Raw genomic sequence first — 22,275 nt, forward strand, 5'->3', positions numbered from 1 at the left:
GGCGTTAAATGCAACGGATGCTTACAAGCGCAAATAGCGTTTCCACCGTGATATTTTAGACAGTTGCCTTTTCACAATGCTTCATGATACTCGTTAAACATATAAATATTGCTGTATATTTGTAGTAAAATGTTTTTGTTATAAAATAACTTTTTACATTTTAATTTTAAGAGAACTGATTTATATAAAAACGACACTCAATTTGCCGTGCGGAAAAATATTGTTAACAGAGTAAAAGATATTCTTTTATAAACTATCAACTTCGTAAAATTATTAAATACTTATTTTCAGAGTTATTTAGCTTTTATTGCTTCATCTTTCTCCTAACCCAATATTTCGTAATATCACAACGACAACTTCACGCACACACAATCAATCTCTTTATGTAATATTCATAAATTTGCACAGTCACCTTGCGGATGCTGATGCAAAAAGTTTCACGGGAATTGCTGCAGCGAGATAATGACAGAATATAAACGACGTAGACACGTGGGATTAATCTGGAGCAAATTTCTGAATCGATTTTTCAATGAATCTCACCACCTGAACATATAAAACCGAAATCACTTAGACTATACTAAGGCCGTAGAAATTCAATCGGCACAATGGACATCCATATTCGACAGATAAATCACTGTTTGTAGATATTCGTCCAAAGCCCATAAATCGTAATCCTTTTGTATTCAAATGTTCATGCACCACATGTTCTCTCAGTCTCGCGAGTGACAGCGGTTGGTATGAAAATCTATTATAAATATGTTGCTCATATTTCTTTTGTATTTATCACTTAGATTTCAGTTTCATACATTAATTTTATAAGAGCGTAAAAATTATAACGTAAATAATAAGTGGTGTTACGGAATGCATTGTACAATACAATATGTTAACTTAATAATTCACCTTTTTACATGTAGTTTTCTTCTCAAGATTTAAAAATTTGATAGAAAGTGACAATAATGAATTAATCAATTTTCTCACGCAATTCAAAGCAACAATTTATTTGAAGCAACTTTTCTTGCGATTTATTTATACAAAATTAATAGGAATTAAAGCAACAATAAATGCGAGAATAAATTTTTGTTTCATTGCGCGATATTTATTTCTTTCGACGTTTATTTCCTTCACGATACTCAAACTCGGATGTACATCCTATTGCGTTTTGCATTTCCCGATTGAAGTGTAATTCGCCAATTAATTTCCGTATGTGCGGATTACAAAATCGATTTTTCACGAAGCAAGGAGCAAATTGTTTGTTAAGAGAAAGTGTACTTTCGACCAATTCTGACATTTTTTAGTGCGCAGTTTTATTTTGGTATTTAAAAATACGAAAAACAATAAATCGGTAAGTCTTAAAATCTTTCTTCTTACTCCCTTCCCTCCTCTCGATTTTTTGTTAATTTAAATTGTTATTTTTATATATGCTTTTAACATTAAATAATTGAATTCTGGTCAAAGATACAACAAGAAATGACTTATTACATGCGACTTTGACATTTATCTATACGTGCCATATACAAAATCATCGTGCTACCGTTCTCATGCTAATTCCCAAAGCAAGCAGATAGTAGCATGAGACTGTTGTTGTATTAATGTCATCATATCATCATATCCTCTTGTCTCTCGATAGCAAACATTATCTCATCTTACGATTATGATAAGCGATCATGCAACTTTTTAAGAGTAAATAGCAAATGATAAGGTTTATTTTTCTTTCATCTCATGATTACTTTTCCACGTCATAGAAGGTTACCAAAAGAGCCTATGATCACGAAGAGCATGAACTCATAATATCTTTAATACAGAGATCCTTTCTTCTCTTTTGCAATGCTTTTAAAACTCAATTCAGTATCCCGACAATGTTAATCGCGACCGCTTGCGAAAGTCCCGGGCGAAACGTTGGGAGGATGAATTTCACGAAAAAGAAAAGCAACTCGTTCTTTATGACCTCTGCACAAAGTGTGGAACGGCGAGATGGATTTTTCTCTTCGAAGAAACACTTCGATATAGGGTAAACGAATGAAGAGTCATCCCGTAATCTTCAAACTAAAACAAACTTCTCACACTTGCAAGAGACGGAAAGAAATCGTAACGCGGTTCCTTCCAAGTTTCCATTATTCCTCACTCGAACGAAATATTTATTGCGTCACGCATACATATACACACGTAATACGACTTTTAGAATCCAACTCTTTTCCGAAGCGAATTGTTGTGCCAGTCATGTCAGTCATCATATTAATTAACGTAATCTTTCTTTTGACAAGACTTTCAACAATCAAAACAGCGTGCTTCGCAGATGTGAACACATACATCGGGAGTATGTGCAATGAACAATACTAAATATTGCTGTAATAATATGTAAATTATTTTCGATCGAATACAAAATATATTTACAGTATACGAGGACGCGGTATGGAATTGTGTGTGTGTGTGCGTGTGTGCGTATGCGTAAGCTTTTTACACGGTTACATATACGAAAATGGTGCAATAAAATAATTCGCTCCCTTATTACGCACGTTTTGCTGAGCATAATCGATATTTAGCTCAATTATGAACTCAATTTCACACGAATCACCACGAATGTATGTTTGTTTTAGGGAGCGGCGAACCGTGGTTGAGAAGCGAGAAGCAGGCCGAGTTGGGAACGGAGGTTTTACTACCCTGTGTCCTGAAATCACCGCAGTGCGAGGGTCTGCATAGCATCAAGTGGTACCACGGACCCACGAGGATTTTCATTTTCAGCGAGGACGCCGGGATTATACGCGGCAATAACGACTTTGCTGCCAGGTAATTAAAGTATTATATTGAGACTTGAATGCATAATGCTAGTGGGTTCAGCTCGTGCCTTGACTTAATTAAGCCACCTCTCTTGTCTCTATTTTTGTTTTTAGAAACCAAGTTAAATTTTATTATACCTTAATATATTTCGTGGTGGAAATTGAACTCATAGTATAAATTTAGTAAAATTCATAATAATAACCTTTAATTTTGCAATGTAAATCAAATTTATATTTTTAAAATATTGTCGTATACAAATAATGTTTCTCCAGTAAAAAAATTTGCGTTATTTATATTTTTATTTTATATACATTTTAAAATACTTGAGATGCAATTTTACACATGTTTATTTTACAAACAAATTAAATTTTTTGGGGTGTTGTTATTGGTTTGGTTATTTTTATTAACATTTGTACAATTTCTATCTTTTGAGGCGACAGTGACGTTAGAAACACTATAGTATGTTATACAACTAGTTACAAGCAAACACATTTCCTTGAATTTTCAATTTGGTAATTTACCGGTTTCCATGATTTGTAACTATCGCAATTATGCTCATTCCAGGGTCATCACCCTGTAATTACGTTTTGTGGTTCGCGGTCTACATTTAGAGACCGTGTAGCTTCAAATACGTCAAATGCGTTAAATGAGCACGTGAATATGCACATGTGAATATATGTATATGTGAATATATGTATATGTGAATATTCATAGAGCATGAAACTTCTGATTGGTAATTATCAAAGTCTCTTTGATTATTTTATTATAATAATATCCGGCTTACCGTTATCCCTACAGTTGACTCGACACAGTTTACATATTATTCATATATTCATATGCAAAATAATTAACACGTAACGATGTGTTAGACTCTCTTAATCAAGTGGATATACAATAATAAGTAAATAACAAATAAATTTGTAAATGAATTAATTAATAAACAATTGATAAACACAAAATGGATGTTATTAAATATTAAGTTATTTATATATTATTTTATTTACGTTATATATAATATCAAAGAGCTACATAAATTACAAAGAGTATAAATAATAAAAATTATTATTTTATTAATAAAAATTATTTAATTAAATAATTATTAAAAATTATTACACAAAAATTTGTACATTTAACAAGTGAGATAACTTTATTATCTCCAAATCATTAAGCCAATTAGCTATGTCTTTTGATTGTAACTCTTGTAATACAGTTACTTGTAATATAGTTATTTACCCATTGTCATCGTTACTGCCTAATTGCAAGTTGCAGCTAGGCGTACGAACTCGAATCCAAAGTGTTCCTTAGAGATTTCATCCGATAACCGTGTTTCCTCCGTGTGTCAATTAATCAAACTAAACTCACCAATATTCTTGAATAACAACGAAAAACAATAAGCTTTATTGAATAGTGTTACAATGATTTTTATCTTATTTATTTTCTCAATTTTTCAAGCAAGTTATATAATAATATTTTAAAAGATAAATTTAATTACATTATTCCCAAATTAGATAAAAATTTAATTTAATATTAAGATTTATTAATGCATAGTATTTTGTAATGTACACCAAAGATGTTATTACGAATTTAATCGAGAGAGATAGAATGTAAGCAGCAGTAGTATTTTTATGCGTTATTTCTTGCAATAAACAGAGACAGATGTTGCTATTGTAAACTTTGTGCAAGTGAAAAAAAGAATGCTATCGAGAAAATGTTCGCTCGGTACTGTGCACTTTGTTTGATACAACATGCTGCATCTGTTGAAAAATAACGAGATCACTTACAATTACATGATAATAAAAGACAAACACAATTGATACATATATACATATATATTTACATTTGTATAGAAGACAATCCTCAGATATTTTCAATACATTTCAACATAATTTTTCAACGTAGTTTTTCTTTTATTTAAAAGATTTATTTAAAAGGTGTGTACATGCATAAAGTTTAAAATATAAAGATATTTTTATATATTTGCTCAATTTCATTCTTAATAATACACACCCACATACATACATTTTGTTATTATTATATAATAATGTTTCTTGGATCGATTTATTCTACATTATATTAAAATTAATTTACAGTCTAGTGTATAATAATTTTATTTAAAAGACACTTCTATTTGCTGTTATGAGTTCTTTGGTGTACACTTAATAGTGGAGATCTATAGAAATCATGTCCTTTGACAAGCACTGAATTCAATGTTACAATATATACAATACCCTAAATCTCTCAGGGCTTTAGCGAAATTACAACAGTAGTGATATTGTCAAACGCGATGTTTGAATCACAGCAAACTGCATTTTACATTTTGAATGATACTGGATTAAAATGTCATCATGTACGATTAAGTAAACTGTGTAAGGCTTTGTATACGTATTAACAGATTGTAATATTATGTAATTTTTTTATGGTTTTGATATTGATATTAAAACTGAACGTAATTCTTTATATAATTTTTCTTCCAATAAGAATTAGTGACATTCAGAAAATTCCATTGTTAAGGATTAAAATGTTTTGTAATGGCGAGAATTTAGGAAATTTTAATTTGCGCGATAATATACAAGGACATAGGAATAAATTAAATATAAGATTTTTTGTTATTTATTTATAATATATATATATATATATATACATATATATTAGCAATAAACAATATTTTTAAGATTATAAAACAAATTAACGTTTGAAACTTGATCCATCGCGCGGGGTTTTACAACTTAAAAAATTATTTTCTATTCTTATATATAATATAAATAGCTTACAAAAGGAAAAGGATTTCGTTTTCAATTTATTCCTCTGCCTATATTAACAAGTTAAAAGTTACCGAGATTTGTGCCATTACAAATTCTTCTACCCTTTTTAAGTGAGACTAGTATAATTTTCAACAACAATTTGGCTGCTTATTAGCGCACTACATTCATTTCTTTTTCATGATATTTGTTTTCCCTATCAGTTTCCAACGCGTAAATTAAAGGCAATTTGAAGCAATCTACTTTAACACATTAATCGTGCGTAGCTACTAGCAAAGCAATATTCGGTAATTATACCTTGAATTATCCACATTTGTGAATTATACATATAGATTATGTTCGCATTATATTGACTGAGAAAACACGTCGGTTATATGCAAACATTGTGCGTAAAAATTTTCTTTAATTGCAGTACAAAATACGTTTAAGTGTAGAATGTATTTTTCATTAATTCGATATTTTTATGTATGTTTATGAAAATCACAAAAACGTTGCCGAAAATTATGTTTTCGACATAAAATTGTAATATATGTAATACTGCTATTGTACATATAAGTAAATGCATAAAGGATATTTTATAATGCTATATAGTAAAGCTATTTTGTATCTGACATTTTAATCCAAAAATTGTCAAAATATTTAAAAAACTGCAAATTAGAATAAAAAAATGTTATTAATACCCAGAACATATTGTATATCTAGTCGTAGACGTGTGCTTATTGTAGTTTATAACATTGATGATCTAATTATGCGCGAATACAAAAGACACATAGTTTCATCCGGTACGATGTCGCTGATTAGCGGTACAGCGCATCGTCGTATCAACAATGCACTAATGACGCCGTAAATGGTTCGTCGATCAAACAACACATCGAAATGTCGGTTGACCACGATCACCTCTGTTTCATACTAACACAGAATTTGCGGCCTGTAAAAACAATGATTCGTCACACACATTAATACATTTAATCGGGAAAACAGGAAATAAAATCTATACGAACACATCGGTCGAAAATTGTTTGTACCAATGTTTAATCTAGTTAATAAAAGCGGATTTTGGAACACATGTATGTATAACAAATGTATATAGCAGGATATATATGTATATCTATCGCATGTTTGTTTTCTTTTAATTTAGGCGAAAATCATTATTTTTATCATTAATAAATAATCCGAAAATTGTACTTAACATTATGATTTTGCAGCGAAAAAGAGAAAAAAAACATGATTTGAATTTATTATTTCCATGTTGTTTTCGCTTTCATAAAATTGTGTTTCTCGTGTTAGTCCATTTTTAGATAACAAGTAATCAACTTGATGGAGATGTAAATTGCGTCAGTTTATGGCGTGTTCAGTATAGAGAGATATACCGTACTTATGTGTCAATGAATATACTCTGCATCTATTGACAGAATATCGGACACGACCTATATACATTAACTGTGCGTCTACTTGCCATTTATAGATATAAATGGCGAGACCTTCGGCTGACATCTTGTTGCTTCACAGTTTACTGTCGTATATTGGCCTTGCGAGAATTGCATCGTGATCGAATTTAATTACGAACATTCAGAATTTTTATAACACTTTGTTAGTACAAAAACATACAGACATTCGTCCTATGTAATTTATTCCCGTTGCAAATTAACAATGCATACGATCATATCAAAAAATTATTTGGATCCCGAATTAATATTTCTGGAACACGTACACGTAGATGCATCGGATACAATTTGTAAATAGAATCGGACCAAATATAGCATATGATCAAATAGCACATATGACGGTAATATCGTCACCTTATCGTCGTAAATGGATTATACTACTCAGGCGGGATAACGAGCAGATTAATTTCATTGATTGTCCGATTCATTACCCGGTGTTAATCGCAATTTGAGATTGACATTACGTGAGGTCATTATACTTGCGTTGGCATGAACCACGCCACACAATGGTATAATACCGCGCGATCGTCATTAATAAAGTGCATAAACAATCAATGTATTTATTGGTTGCTGCGCGTTATAATTATAAATTACACAAAAATAAAATTCGCACCATGTGGCAAGCGATTTATTGCATTCTAAAGTAAATACGTTTGCCATTGTTAACACGTGAAATTCTTATTACAAATTCAATGCACAAAACGTTGCCTCATTGTTACATTGCTTAATTAGAATTTTAGTACTAACAAATCTTTTCAATTATGTTAATGAAACGTATACAAATTTCAAATACTTAAAATTAATTTAAAATTAATTATTACCTTTTTATTCAGAAACCCAGAAAATTAATATCTTTAATTATTTCAAAATATTTCAAACAATTTTTTTTTAATTGAATCTAGTTATTAAATTTAATTAAATTTTAATTTTAATTGCCAAATCAATTTAATTATAAATATTTTACGTTATGAATATTTCAGGGCGGACATAGAATATTCATCGAATTCATCAAAAACGTATTTGAAGATACCTGAGGTTCAACTGGAGGACGAGGGTCTATACAAGTGCGAGGCTACGTATTTGGCGGTCAACCGCGAGTGCAACAACGTGCAGCATATTATTCTCAACATCACAGGTGCGTTACATTACATTATGCGGCATTAACATTCTCGGAAGATTAAATTTTTGTCAAATTGGATACGCGAGGGAGAGAGAGAGAGTGATATCAAAATTTGTGCGCCCTTAAAAATACAATATAACAAGAGTAACGTCAAGTAATATGACCACTTTCGACGTTTTTTGTGCAAAGTATATAAGTTTTTCGGATATTTCATAGAGAGGTACCGAGAGATTTACGGAAACTATTTTAAAACTTTTCGCGTAACTTCCCACCATAAATTGCATCCGATATTTTTATAGCCGTACGACCTCTGTTTGTTATGCAACCTCTCTAGTGTACATTACGTTCATACGTCAAAAACGCAAGTCGCAAGTAGTCTGCATTATTGAAAGGGCAATACGGAGCGATACGAAATAACATGTTCCATCATTCATACGATGCAAGCGGAAATCTGTGCACTTTCGTTTTTTCTCATAACATGTCTCTTTTTATCATGTTATTATCGGGCAAATTTAATGTGATATTCGAAAGTAATACAGCAACGTAATGTGCTTATACCTCCGGCGTTTCGTATGAAACATGGAAGTACATTTACGATGTCCGTGCTACACTCGGAAAGGTGAAAATGGTATGCACAAATCCGAACATATCGCAGGACTCAAGTTCCATAAATCAGGCAATGTTTATTTCAAACTAACGGTTATACGCGATCGTTCTCGCCAATATTTCAGTTTTGCGCGATACGTCCAAACCGATAGACAACTTGTTACGGATGGCCCTTTTACAAGATAGGCAAGTAACGATGTGCTTCGAAAATAGATCTCTTATTTACATTTTGCGGCTACTTGTGCCAGACATCAGTGGTTTGAATTATTTACATTTTTCATACAGCAATATGTCCAAAATAGGAACACCAAAGAAAAGAAAAAAATACCTGTAACATTTCTATTTTAACTTCTTAAAGTAACGTCTATAATTTGATGAAAAGTAATGAAAAATAATTGACATGGTCGACACAAATCTTTTATTAAAGTGATTTTGAATTCTCGGGATCTATCTATGGTCTGACTTTTTTTTTTCAACTCGACTCCTCCGATTCAGTTCAAACGTTTTTCCATCTACTATCTTCATTCAACTAAGTCGGTTGTAACACACGGAATCGAGTATGGAAATGTGTGGATTCCGCTATGCACTAAGTACTTAATTTTCCCGGAACTTGGGTAACCACGGACAACGATCTGGGTTAAACCCATGTCAAATTATACATCGATTGCTCGAGTTATACCGGATGACTCCTAACTTTCCAAAGAGTTAATATCGACAAGTTAGGCCTTCACTGTCGCAATACCTCACGTATTCCGAATAAATGGAGCTATTTGATAATTCTTGATTTAACGTTTAGGCTAATCTCATAAACGCACTACGGGGTCGTTAACGGCTAAACAGCTTCATTGCATACGATGTTATTTAATCAGGTTAATGCTTCATCATCGCTACGATGTCGTGGTTTACTCGCGCTAACTTATCTCGTATCAAATTTATACGGAATCCTTGGAAATTAAGGAGAAATCCCGAGAACCGTGCAATGACAAAACGTCAAAAATTATATACGTGATAAGTATATTCTGCAATGTAATGAATGTCAGAGTGTTGAATTTTCCATAGAAATTTATTAATGTCTAAACATTTTAGAAATTAATTTGAAAGAAAAATAAGCATACAGAGTTTTGCAAATATTTTGCATTAAAAAATAATAAATAAAAAGAATAAAGAAAACGGTTTCATTTATAATTAATGCGTTTTTGTTAAAATCCACGCGTTTTGTGTTATAACAAATATATCAGTGAAAAAAGATGAAAAAGATTTATAATGAATATGCGCAGCTGTTAAATTAAATGTAAAAATGTTTAACAATAAGAAGAAGAAGAAAACTCAAATATCACTAAAACTCTTCTTCTCTTTCTCTAAATGCCGAAGGCTACATTAGAGTCGGAAGGAGCATTAGCGGTTTCTAATTATCCGACGAAATTGCGGCTTAATTGTATTATTAAGTAATTCCGTAATAAGACCTGCACTTAAATTTTAGATATGAGAAGATCTCCACCAAATTTATCTTGACAGAAGAGATCTTTCTTCTGTCAACCGCAAGCTTCTTGCGGAGCATATCCTTCATTAAGTGTTGTTATATCTGCATTATCTTTGAAAGTTTACGAAGAATAAGGACAATCCTTCACTGACGCAGTTTATTCAGGGAACGTAGATTTTCCGTGTACGTATACACAAGTCCGTCATCGCGATGGACGTGAATAGAATCACAATGTAGACGAAATCTGGCCGCTGATCTGTCTTCTTCGCTGTCATGCACCATGCCTCGTGACATAGCGAATTAAACGAGTAGGGCAGAGAGGAGTTTTCAAGTGTATAATCGCGACATAGTACCATAGTACCATAGTAACGCATAAATAGCATTCAGAAACTTTAGGCTTTCATAATGGGAGATCGTATCCTTAAAGTTTCAAAAGCGGAGACCATCTTGTGAAAATTAATTTTGCAGTTTAATTAAAAATATAAAGCCGGTAATTATTCCCAAAAATTTCTAAACTATGCGCATTAAATGAGGTTGTCATTCATTAATTTTCTATACATTATATTTATCACGTTTCATTGTGTACATGTTAAAAGAAATTTACGGTATTCTTGAAAAAGAGGAAAAGCTTTGTTGTTAATGTTTTATATTTTAACAGATTTTAGATAAGGATAGTCTTTTGTTGTGCAATAGTTTTAAGAGATTCTCCAACTTTTATTGTTTTGATTACAAAACCAAATGGAACGCGAAAGAACTTGGTAAAAGTTGCTCTTAACGCATAACTGATTGTGACCTCAATTTGTCGAACTTAAAGTGCCTTGCGAATTTATATATCGAACTGCTTTCTTACAAGGGCAAACGTGTCTTGAATTCTATCATAAAACCATGTATTTTGTTGTTTTAAGACATACATAATACCATCTTTATATAACGATTTGGATATCGCGCGAAAATCGCTATGTACGTTCCTTCAACAAATATTACAATTTCAAAAAAATGATTGTCTTAAAAATAAATATAATTACTCTTCTTAAAGAAAATATAAAAATATTAATTTTAACAAGAAATTTAAATTTAGATATAGAAAGGAATAATATGTAATTGAATTTTTGCTGGAAAATAAGTAATTGCCAATTTTTATTACACTAGTTATAAAAATTATTTAATTAAACTATATATTTTATTATATAATTCATTTTCTAAGTTAAATAGCTACAATAAAAATAATGACTTCGAATCGTCGGTTTCAAATTGATAAATAACCTTAATAAATGTTTTTTTAACTCCCTCGCGTGCAGCTAATTGTCTCACAAGTGATATAGTCGCTCAGTAGAATAAAGAAATGGAAGAAAAGTTGAAAGAAGATAAATACGAAACATTATTTTTCTCTAAGTATAATTTCATTTTTAATTTAGCAGCTACGTCGTATATGTAATTAAAACGAAGCTGTATGGAAATAGAACTATCTCAGTAATAGCAATGATAAATTTCTGTTGGATTTAATCTACTTTCATCATCGAGAGTGCATAATTTCGAGAGATAAAGTAATACATATTTCATAAATATGTCTTAAGTTAAACAAAATATATAAGAAAGTCATATAAATATCATAAAAGACAAATCAGCTGATCAGATATTTAATATCAGTGCAATATTTATATTTATAAAATGCACTGAAAAATTCAGAATAAAAATAGCGATAATGAATGCAAGGATAAATATTTCATAAAGTTTACGAAAAAAAATTGCGCAATAAAGATTCTAAATTTATCTCAATCTCGGGATTAAATATTTACAAAAAAATTTTTGACTAAGTAGCGCCAATTTCGATAAAATACGGGGTACACGTCGTACCCATTATACCGCAACGTGGTGAAGCGACAACGTAAAAGTAGCTTGCGAGCTCTCTTGCGACAGGCGTCGACATTAATCTACATAGAAGAGCACAGCACCACGAAGCTGTGCGCGAAACGGTATCACGTATCACACCTGTATCTGTACTTTATACACACAGCGCAGCGCGACCGGATTATCCAAACACCTCATTCTAGCTAGGACATCACGCTGCAGATTTATCGTCAAATAGATAATATTATCAGGGAAGTAGAGCGCACGCGCAAACAGGATCGACGAGGATCAGAAAAAGTAACGACTTTCAGGTTCGATTACTTTTTGACGTCATAAAGACGGAGTTCATGAAATGTAACTCTACTTTAGTACACATTTCTCCTTTATAATATTATATACAGGAAGACAAGAAAATTTATATCATACAAAATTTTATGTTATTTACACGTGAAAACTATTTACTATTGTACCATAAAAATCAGTAGTATCATTAATTTTTTTATGTCGGAAGTTACGCTTTCATTCTTCTGTCTAGTCGGTCATTCGCTAGATTGTACCATTACAAACTCGCGTAAAGCTCTGCAAAATAGCTGCTGGCAAACACCGTGCAGTTTTAACACGGCGGCGACGCACCGCACGGATGTGCTTTTATATGGGATTAGACAGTGAGCTAAAGGTACACAATTACGAGAAACGCTGTTTTTCTTTTTCCGTTTCATACGTGTTCCGTTTTGCGGAGCGTCTTCCTTTTTGCTGTCCAAAATTACAGACAATTGCGATTACCTTCTTTCAAAGCGGCGGCGAAGCCGAGCGTTGGACGCTTGGATTCAACGTCGACGCGAAGTCTCCAAAAGGTCTCCTATCAAAATTCGCAATTTCGCGAATTCCACAAGAAGAACATTCGACCTTTGTTCTGCTCTCTAAATCGCGCGATTTCCTCTGCAGCTAATGATGATAGCTCTTCTCAAAGATTGAAATTTCTCGCGTTTGGTATTTGGCTTTTCTCTTCGGAAAACATTTGTTTTGTACTTTATTACATATCGCATTATATCATTGTCGCTAAATTAAAAAAGTGTCACTGGAGAAAATCCTTAGCTTATTGTAAGTGATTTTCCCCGCGCAAGGAAACTCGACACATTTTCACGTAATATTAATTCGCGGTTATAATATTCGCACAATGGCATAACTTTGGTTCGGTAAATTGCATGAATTTATGCAGAAGGAACTAAAGGATGAGACTCGGATCTGTAACGTGATAATGTAAGCTATTATCCAGCAGAGAACAATAGAATATATCTGTACACCCCTCCTTTTCCGATACATAGGAAAGATCGCCGCAATCGGACAATGCATGTATCTGAATTTATTGAGCGAAACTGCGAGGACTGCTGCGCGTTCTGCATGTACATTAGCACGAAGTATTACAATATCAATGAATTCCGACTTGCTATTCGATAGACGTCGAAGAAGGAGATAACTTTTACAACTGTAGCAACTAATGAAATATCATTTTGCTGTATAAAGGCGAACGCAAGGGATTGCAAAGTTCACGCTTACTTCGATTGACGTAAGTCATATCGATTTCCAAATAGAGAAAATACATGAGACGCGCACCCGGCGAAGTAGTTCAGAATCCTTCTTGTAAAAAAATCGCGAAAGCTACTTATGATCTAATGACGCCACTTCCCACTTACGGAGTAATCTCCTTCTATAGTCGTACAAAGTTGCCGTCGTAGCTGCGGGTCGTTGAGGCGACTTTAAAAGTCGTTTTCAAGTATATTATTCATAAACTTTATCGTCCCCGTTGGAGGTGCCGTTGGAATGTTCACAAACCGGATCGCTCTCCATCGTAATTTTCTGGGAAAGGCAAGGCGTGACAATGACAATGACAAATCAGCATCGACAATATTCAAGTAAAAAAAAAGGGATTTTTTGTTTAAAAGCCTTTTTGCAATTCCTTTTTTACAATTCAAGGGAATCAGTTTTCGTTGTAGATAACAATTCGCAATGTGTGTTTTAATGCATGATGTCCAGACCTTTTAGTAAGTCATAAAGAAATAATTACGGACCCTGCGTAATTAATTGATCTAATGCAGTGAATTGCGTTTATTTACTGTAACGCAAGAAACAGTGTGCATCGTAAACGCGTTTTCCAATATCCGTTATGGCAAGTCACCTCGGTCACTACCACTTTGAATCGTTTGCAATCGCGCGAAAACAATCGACTGTATGACCACTCGAATTAGTAGTCGTGTGAAAAGCGAAAATTAATGCCGCGTACACTAAGCGACCCTTCAATTTCAATTTGGAACTAATAATAGCACAATTATTTTCCAAGCGTTCTATTAACGAATTGATCGATATTTTACAAAACATCTCAGCGTAAAGATCGTCAGCGCATCTGAAATAAATCATCAAGTTTTAGCATCCAAAATAAAATATTGCGTTACAAAAGAAAAATTTCCTTTCAATTTCTTCGCCGAATTCGGTTGGTTCCGAGAGTGTTTCGACGATTGTATATGTATGTAAAGTTACGAAAGCTTTTTCGTTCACGCACCAGTTACAGTTCAATCTCGTTTCTCGCATTAACCAGAATGGCAGTAGATTTTTAATCGACAATAGAGTAGTCGCACACTCACTCTCTTTCCGGTATTAAGAGATTACAGTGAGCAACTCGATTGACGGACTCCGATTCACGCCGTAGTAGATGGATTTACACAACGCTGCTGGGCATGCTTTGTTTTAGTTCATTTCACAAAGGTGATTAACTTACCTCTCTTCGTACATAGAGGTTCATATTTTAATCAGGAGACTGATTAAATTTATAAAGATTTTTCTTAAATGTGAAGATATTAATTAAAAAAAGAAAACATTTATTAAAACGGGACATTTTTTTCATTCTCTCAATATTTAATAATGTATACTTTTTTATACAAGATATCATAAATGGCGTTCAGATGCCTATCAAGTAATAACAATTTAATATTACATCAATAATAATACATTAATTTTACAGGACCACAATATTTTTTTGGAAGTTTACCCGGACCAGATCAGGTATTTCTTATGGATTTTAAGTTATTGAATCCGAATCCGAAGCCTGTTTAACTTTATCACGTGAGGTTTTTTATTTATTCGAGAAAAAACACCAAAATCAGGGCTGAAACACCAAGTAACATGTCGTAATTATCTAAAATACTGCTCGTTTACTCATAAATTCATAAAGCCATAAACCATTTGTGAGCCCTGAACTCATAAACCCTAGACCCACGAACTCTGAACCCATAAATCTATTCAAATGAATGTTTTATCCCCAATTTTGGTTTTTCTCGAATAAATAAAAAATCTAATGTGATGGGTTTAGACGGGCTTCAGTTTTGGTTTCAGCGACCCAAAATACCGTAAAAAATACCTGGTTTGGCCCGAGTAAACTTTCAAAAAAATTCTGTGTTATTAAACTGCTCTTCCGTATCTTTGATTCATTACGACATTAATTTCTCATATAAGTAGTAAACTATTCTCTCTAATTTAATTAAATAATTTATTGAACAAAAGTAAATTTAGTTTCAACTGATTTTCATAGTCATTCTGGGTCCTATTTAAATTTTGGAACATAATGAAGGACCTTTTGCCCCATGATCAATTCATTGAATCTTCTTCACATTTGTAAAATATGGATTTTGAGAGTATGGAATATGAATTTATTGAGTTGATCGGATTTATTTTTGATAATAAATATTTGTTATTATCTTTTAATTTAAATTAATCGATATGATTTCATATAAATAAAATGTGAATTTATTAAAAACGTAAATTAATCTTATCAATCAAAATCAAGAAGCAAGAATTATGGAGGGTCGAATAAAATAGTGAATAATAAATATGAAAGGATTTTCTAATTTGTTCTGGTCTATTAAAATAATTTAAACAATTTAAAATTAACATCTTAAACATAAATAAATATATATTTTTATGTTAAAAACATATACTATACGCGAAAACAATTGTGATCAATCCTAAATGTAACAAAATATTGTTCTTCGAAAATAAAAGGTGTACAGAAATTCGTTAACGAGTTGTTTAATGAAACACGTACGTCGCGTTTTGTTCAATATTGATCAAACATCTCTCGTTAGTTGACTTTGTAATAAACTTCTTCTGCGTGGGTCTCTAAATATTAATCTATTAATACTATATTTTAAAAGTACAACTTTACATTTACATAACATATTAATAAAGTTATGGAAATAGAGTGATAAATAACCTTAATTGTTTCATTGCTCTCTATATATTTTTCTAAATGGCGCATTAATGTAACTTTCTTGCTGAAAATTGCAAAGACAATTTAACATTATGCTAAGCGTGGCTTCCATAATAATAAAAATTTACTGTGTCCCAAGAGCGCTGTCACAAGTTCACGAGATGAAATTTACTGAAAATTATTTGAAATATTTGAAAGAACAATGTGTCTACACGAGCTGTTACGTGTGCATGTTAAAAAAAATTGTGAGATTATGTTATGGAATATTACTGCAGTCTTACTAGCGAAAAAAGTGTACTATGATCATTTTCGCTCAATAATACTCACATATACGTATTGAAAAATTTATTTGTATCCGATGTTTCTTTCATTCAGCTCCAAATATACGCAGATAAATTCCCTGATTCCATATAGATACTTGAAGCACAAATTTGTTTTAAATCTTAGCAGTTTAAATTAGAAATTGTAACAAAATCTGAATTTTAGAAGATCTCTCTTCTGATCAAAATATGATAAATAAAATATACATATGTTTACTGCAGTGGTTGTGGCAAACACAGATTTGGTATTTTTATTCCAACAGAATAGATTATATTCAACTTAATTTTTGATTCTCAATATTTTTAAATTTATATTGCTAATAAAAATTGACAGCTCAATATCTTTTGAAATATTTAGAGAATAAAATCTCTAATTTTTCTAAGAGTAATTTTATATGCAGTTTTAAATATATATTTCGAGCTTGCAATTTTGAATCAAGGAACTAATATTATTTAAAATGATTTGTATTGAAAATATTCATGGAGATACATGTAATTGCAATTTTTCTATTTGACATTTGATAGACATTTTTATCACTAACAGCAAATTGGTATGATAAATGGAATACCATAAATAAAATAATATAATTTGACTTAATTAAAAATAAAACCTAAAATATACAATAGAAACTAAATTCTTATTTCCTATTTAGATTGCCGCAATATAAAGGTTTCAATTTAGCGTGAGGATAAGCTGCAAAATCTCGGCAGTACCGTACAACACGTGAGCAATATAAAGCGAGAAGATTTAAGAAACAATTGTTTTTGTTAGTTTCTCTTTTTACAAGATATAAAAAAGACTTTAGATCTGGATCTAAAAAGCAATTGCAAAGCGAAATCAAAAGTAAATGTTTCTGAACAAAATAGAATTAGAATGGAAATCCTAGGAAAATTATTACATCCGTTTCAATATAAATCCAGAATTACATTTCCTTTATTGATATTTAAAATATTCTACACTTTCAGTAAAATATTCTCAACTTTTCTAATTGTACATTTTATATTTAACTGTGATTTTCTTCAAACATGAATTGAATAATTTTAACATGACTGACTTAATGCAACGATCTTTTTATAGCTTTTTTGACAGACAGGTTAGAGAAAGACTTTTCTTCAAATTTTCATTTTATACAGAATTATTAATTTTCATTTGTCATAATCCGATTAATCACTATAAAAACGGACAAAAAAAATTTTAATGAACATAAAACAGGAGTCTTATCAGATATATATTAGTATTTGAATTTAAATATATAATTTAATAAAAAGTATTTTAGTTTTAAATTAATATTTTTGTAATTTTATAAGCATATGACATATTACATTGTATATATTACATCAGTATTAGATGATATTAATCTTTGATGATTATTCTCTTTTATAAATAAATTTATTTGAGTTTCATACAAATCATTCAATTTAGAGATATGTTAACAAAGTTTTTGACATTTTTTAGTAAAGAAATAGATAATTTTCTAGCTATAAATGCCAAAATAGAGTGAACGTAACAAAAGCTTGTTCTATAAAAAAAACTACGTCTTCTATGCACTATGAAACATATACTACTTCTATGCACGCAAAATACACGTAGATGCATTTTTCAGCATTAACAATTCTTTGAATCACTTTTACCGTATGATTATTCTTAAAAACAGTATTTGTGTATAAGCACCCCTAATGCTACATTGGGTGCATACGTGCATGCATGCTAATGTCTCGCGTATATATGTACATGCGATAGGTGAATTCGTATGTACGTGCGTACGTGTACACCGACAGTTCGAGTAATAGAACACTACGGGTTGAGTGCATTCAGTCGATGTTACTGGGGATCTGATTTATAGTGTCCTAAGAACCTGGCGCCTATTTGATAAGTGGAAGTCACTTTACTCTCATAGGAATTGTAGAAAGTTACGGGACTCCCTACACCAGAAAATTAATGTGACAATATAGTTTAGAATTTCGGGGCATGCGGTTTACTTCTATCATGCATAAAAGAAGACAAAGCTGTATTAGATCGAACATGCCGAGAAAAGAGTTGGAAGTAATAACACTTTTAATCGATAATATTGTGCTTTAATTATTTCTTTCAGTAAATTAAAAATTATGTACAAAAAATGGAAACGGTTTTCGAAAAAAAAAAATTGATAAAACTGTTGTTAATTTAATATTACATCAAAACGTAATTATAATGTACGTATTGTATAACTTGTTGAATATAAATGCATTTTAGTAAAAAAATTTAATAACATTGAAGTGAAATTGACATGTGTACAAAATATAATAGGATCTGTGATCATTTTTCAAGCTGAAAAATATAGAACACATATAAATCGTCGAGGATAAAATTTGCTTACGCTGAAACCGATAGAGCAACGTATCGGATTCATCGATTTGCGTGAAACGAAATGCTCGAAATAACGTACGTCTACAATTCCACTATCCTTATTCAGGATACCATTATTTGTAGCGAACAAACAACGGATTAACTTTTAAACGTTAAAGTAATACTTCGTAAAGTAATCGATGCGCGTATTTATAATACTTTAGTAAAACGAGACCAACACTTTATTGATCCGAGATATCGTAGATGCATTTTTTACAGAGCAGTAGCATTCTAGTTACTGTCTTGAACATCAAAGTAAAAGATGCGAAACACCATCTTTGTGCGTAATAACAAGTACACAACGTACATTCCTTGTTAAGACATTTTCATAATAAACGTTTCATCAAAGGGTTTATATAAAAAACACATTTATCCGAACGGGAAATGATAGACATTAGGTTACGCGTTATTTCATCGTGCGACATATATTTAAGAGTATTACCTCTCTCGACGGAAAAAAAAAAACAATTTTATACACTAATTTGTAAATGTCGCATGCGCAACGTATGATAAAGTTATAAATTCTAGCTGAAGTAACAATTATGAAATAAAACAATCTTTTCTATGAATTTATGTATGTTTCAGTGCAACCAGAGTTTGTACGTGTCGTCGATGAAAAGTCGAAGAATACTCTGAGTACCGGTGCCATTTTAGGACCTATAAATGAGGGTACAACAATATCTTTGTATTGCGAAAGTGGAAAGGGCAAACCTGTACCTATAGTAGAGTGGTTTAAGGATGACCAACTACTCGAAGGTAATATTTGTAATATGCTTATTTTGAATAAAATAGGATATATATCGACAAGATGTATCACAAATTTGTTCATAAGCTTTCTACATATTTTTAATAATTTTAAGGGAGAACATGAACAAGACAATTTCTTTAATTAACCTTTGAAATATAATAGGCATTTCTTTCTATCCATAATAATAAAATAAAACATACTTGAAATATACTTGAATCAAATGTAATTTTATCCACATAATAATTAAGTAAAATTTTATATTTTATACATAATAATCCAGTAATCCAATTATCTAATGAGATTAATGACTGTCATAAATGTATAATTTTATTTCCATGTTTTAATAGAATTGCATGTGAATTAAAATGTGTAAAGGAAACCAGATTACTGAATCACATTCAAAGACAAAAAAGCCTTAGTTTTCTTCATTAATCAGTTATCTGATGCTATTATCAAGATTTTATTCTTAATCATTATTAATTTTTTGCTTTTTTGTGAAGCGTTACTCTCTCTTTTTTACACATTTCAATATATATTTTAGTTTAAATTCAAGTTATCGGTTAAAATGTGTAGCAGAAACAACGTCTTTCTTTTTCAACACGTCTATCAGAAAATGTTTTGTTTTAGTAACGAGCTCGTCAACTATCACTGATACCGGAATTGGTACTGGCAGTAGTTTACTGGAGATGCAAATTACACGAGAAGAGTTAGGTGCAACATTCACGTGCAAAGTCAACAGTATTGCACTCGTGGAGCCACTCACAATTGATATCAAACCAGATGTACATGGTAAGTACACATATTTCCATCCAAGAATAATGGGATATTGGCAACTTGTTAAGAAAAACACGTATAGAAATTATATGTGAAATTATAAAAATTTAATATTTATATTGCAATATAAATTCGCTGATTTTTATACATACATACATACACATAGAAAAGACCTTTGTGTGTACTTCATTTTTAATTGAAAAACTATCAGCTGAGCTAACAATCTCGTAAATTTTTTTTCAATATTTACTATTCGTCATTACACAATAACGAAGCTCTCAATAAGCCACAATATGATAGGCTATCAATGCTGAAGCTTTTCAATGTGTGTCAATTAAAAACCATGCATTGATCACAATAGGCCTTGCCTATATACAAACCGATTATCGTATATTTCATCGATGGTTCATCATAAAATGTTATATGCCTGGATCGCTTACAATTTCGATTGCGCGATGTAATTTACACAGGAACAGGATGTAATACGTAATTCGATAACCGGCACAAACTCAATGCCAGCATAGTAACAGAATAAACGAATGTGAGTACTTTGACCTAAATTCGCAACAATTCCGCTGGGTATCGTTTATTCATTAAATCAAAACACGGGTAACATCGGGTAAACTTGCCGTTGAGGTATGAATATGAATGACACAACCTCTAGAGCACTGTATCAGTAGCCGAACGAAGAGAATTTTTGCGCGGATTGTATCTACCACGAAATATTTAACTGGCTTAACTTTCAATGTCAATTAGTGTTTCCTAATAAGATCTGAAGCAAGTTATGAAATATTAAAGATTAAAAAGTTTGAAAGCGTGAATCATGCTTTTAAAGCGATAGTTGAAAAGATTTTATTTCTTAATTTTAAAAGAGATCTCAATTTTTAGCTTGAATATTAATATAAAATCTATCTCTAACAGGATATTTTTTAAAATAAACAATTAGTATGTCAAAAATTACTTATAGAAGAAGTGTATCTCTAAACATAGTTGATTATCGTTTTACATCTATTATCATATCGATTAATTTCATTATGTAAGAAAACGACATTTGCAATATGTGCAATTTCGAGTGAATAATCTGGAAACACAGAATACTATTATTTACTTATGTAAATTAAATTCCATTCGGTAATATAATAGTTAAAGACTATCCTAACATCACTCATTTTAATAATTCAACACAAAGTATAGATTGGGATGAGTCTTTTCACAGTTCCGCAAGCATTTACTGGCAAATCTCGTCGCGAATTTAGTCATAAGAAACAGCTGAGGCAGGAAAAAAAACGACGGTGCCGCGTGCCTCTATATTTTACCGCACAATAATGCAATTCGAACGATCTATGAGCGGAAAGTTCGAAATTCGCTTTGAGAGACGGCTCGGCGCTTAAAATCTCTGAAATTCGCGCAAGAGAATTATGTGAGTGCAGAGACATCGTGCTTTGAAAAGTCTCGTGTAAAGCGAGAGTGCACGAAATTCGATTTTGTGTACACGGAAAAACGGTTTGCATCTCGAATTTGGATTCCTGCACTGACAGAACTGCGCGTGTAGTCATAAACTATTCCATTACTGAATTTTTAAAACGGAAAACTGGCAGAACATATTTTTAAATTTTGCTATTGGAATTTTATATGAGGATATAACTGTTACCTTCTTTCGTATCAGATAAAACTGATTTTACGCGTAGCCACAACATAAAATAAAACATGAAACGTAAGTTTACATAATATTATTTTACATTTTTGAAATGGG

The 22,275-nt window shown here is 31.5% G+C and overlaps 1 protein-coding gene across 9 annotated transcripts in view; it reads left to right on the forward strand.

Moving 5' to 3' along the window:
- LOC105834190 (hemicentin-1) overlaps nucleotides 1-22,275 on the forward strand; it is a 147,722-nt gene that overhangs the window by 85,829 nt on the left and 39,618 nt on the right. For all 9 annotated transcript variants that reach the window (XR_001138867.3, XM_012676485.3, XM_036291192.1 and 6 more), the window contains 4 exons: nucleotides 2,595-2,784; nucleotides 7,960-8,114; nucleotides 19,586-19,756; nucleotides 20,376-20,537. Coding sequence is in view for 8 of the 9 variants with exons in the window: in XM_012676485.3 (XP_012531939.2) it covers nucleotides 2,595-2,784; nucleotides 7,960-8,114; nucleotides 19,586-19,756; nucleotides 20,376-20,537 (678 nt within the window). In the remaining variant the exon portion in view is untranslated. The remainder of the gene's footprint in view (nucleotides 1-2,594; nucleotides 2,785-7,959; nucleotides 8,115-19,585; nucleotides 19,757-20,375; nucleotides 20,538-22,275) is intronic.

The sequence above is a fragment of the Monomorium pharaonis genome, chromosome 8, assembly GCF_013373865.1.
Source record: "Monomorium pharaonis isolate MP-MQ-018 chromosome 8, ASM1337386v2, whole genome shotgun sequence".
Lineage (NCBI taxonomy): Eukaryota > Metazoa > Arthropoda > Insecta > Hymenoptera > Formicidae > Monomorium > Monomorium pharaonis.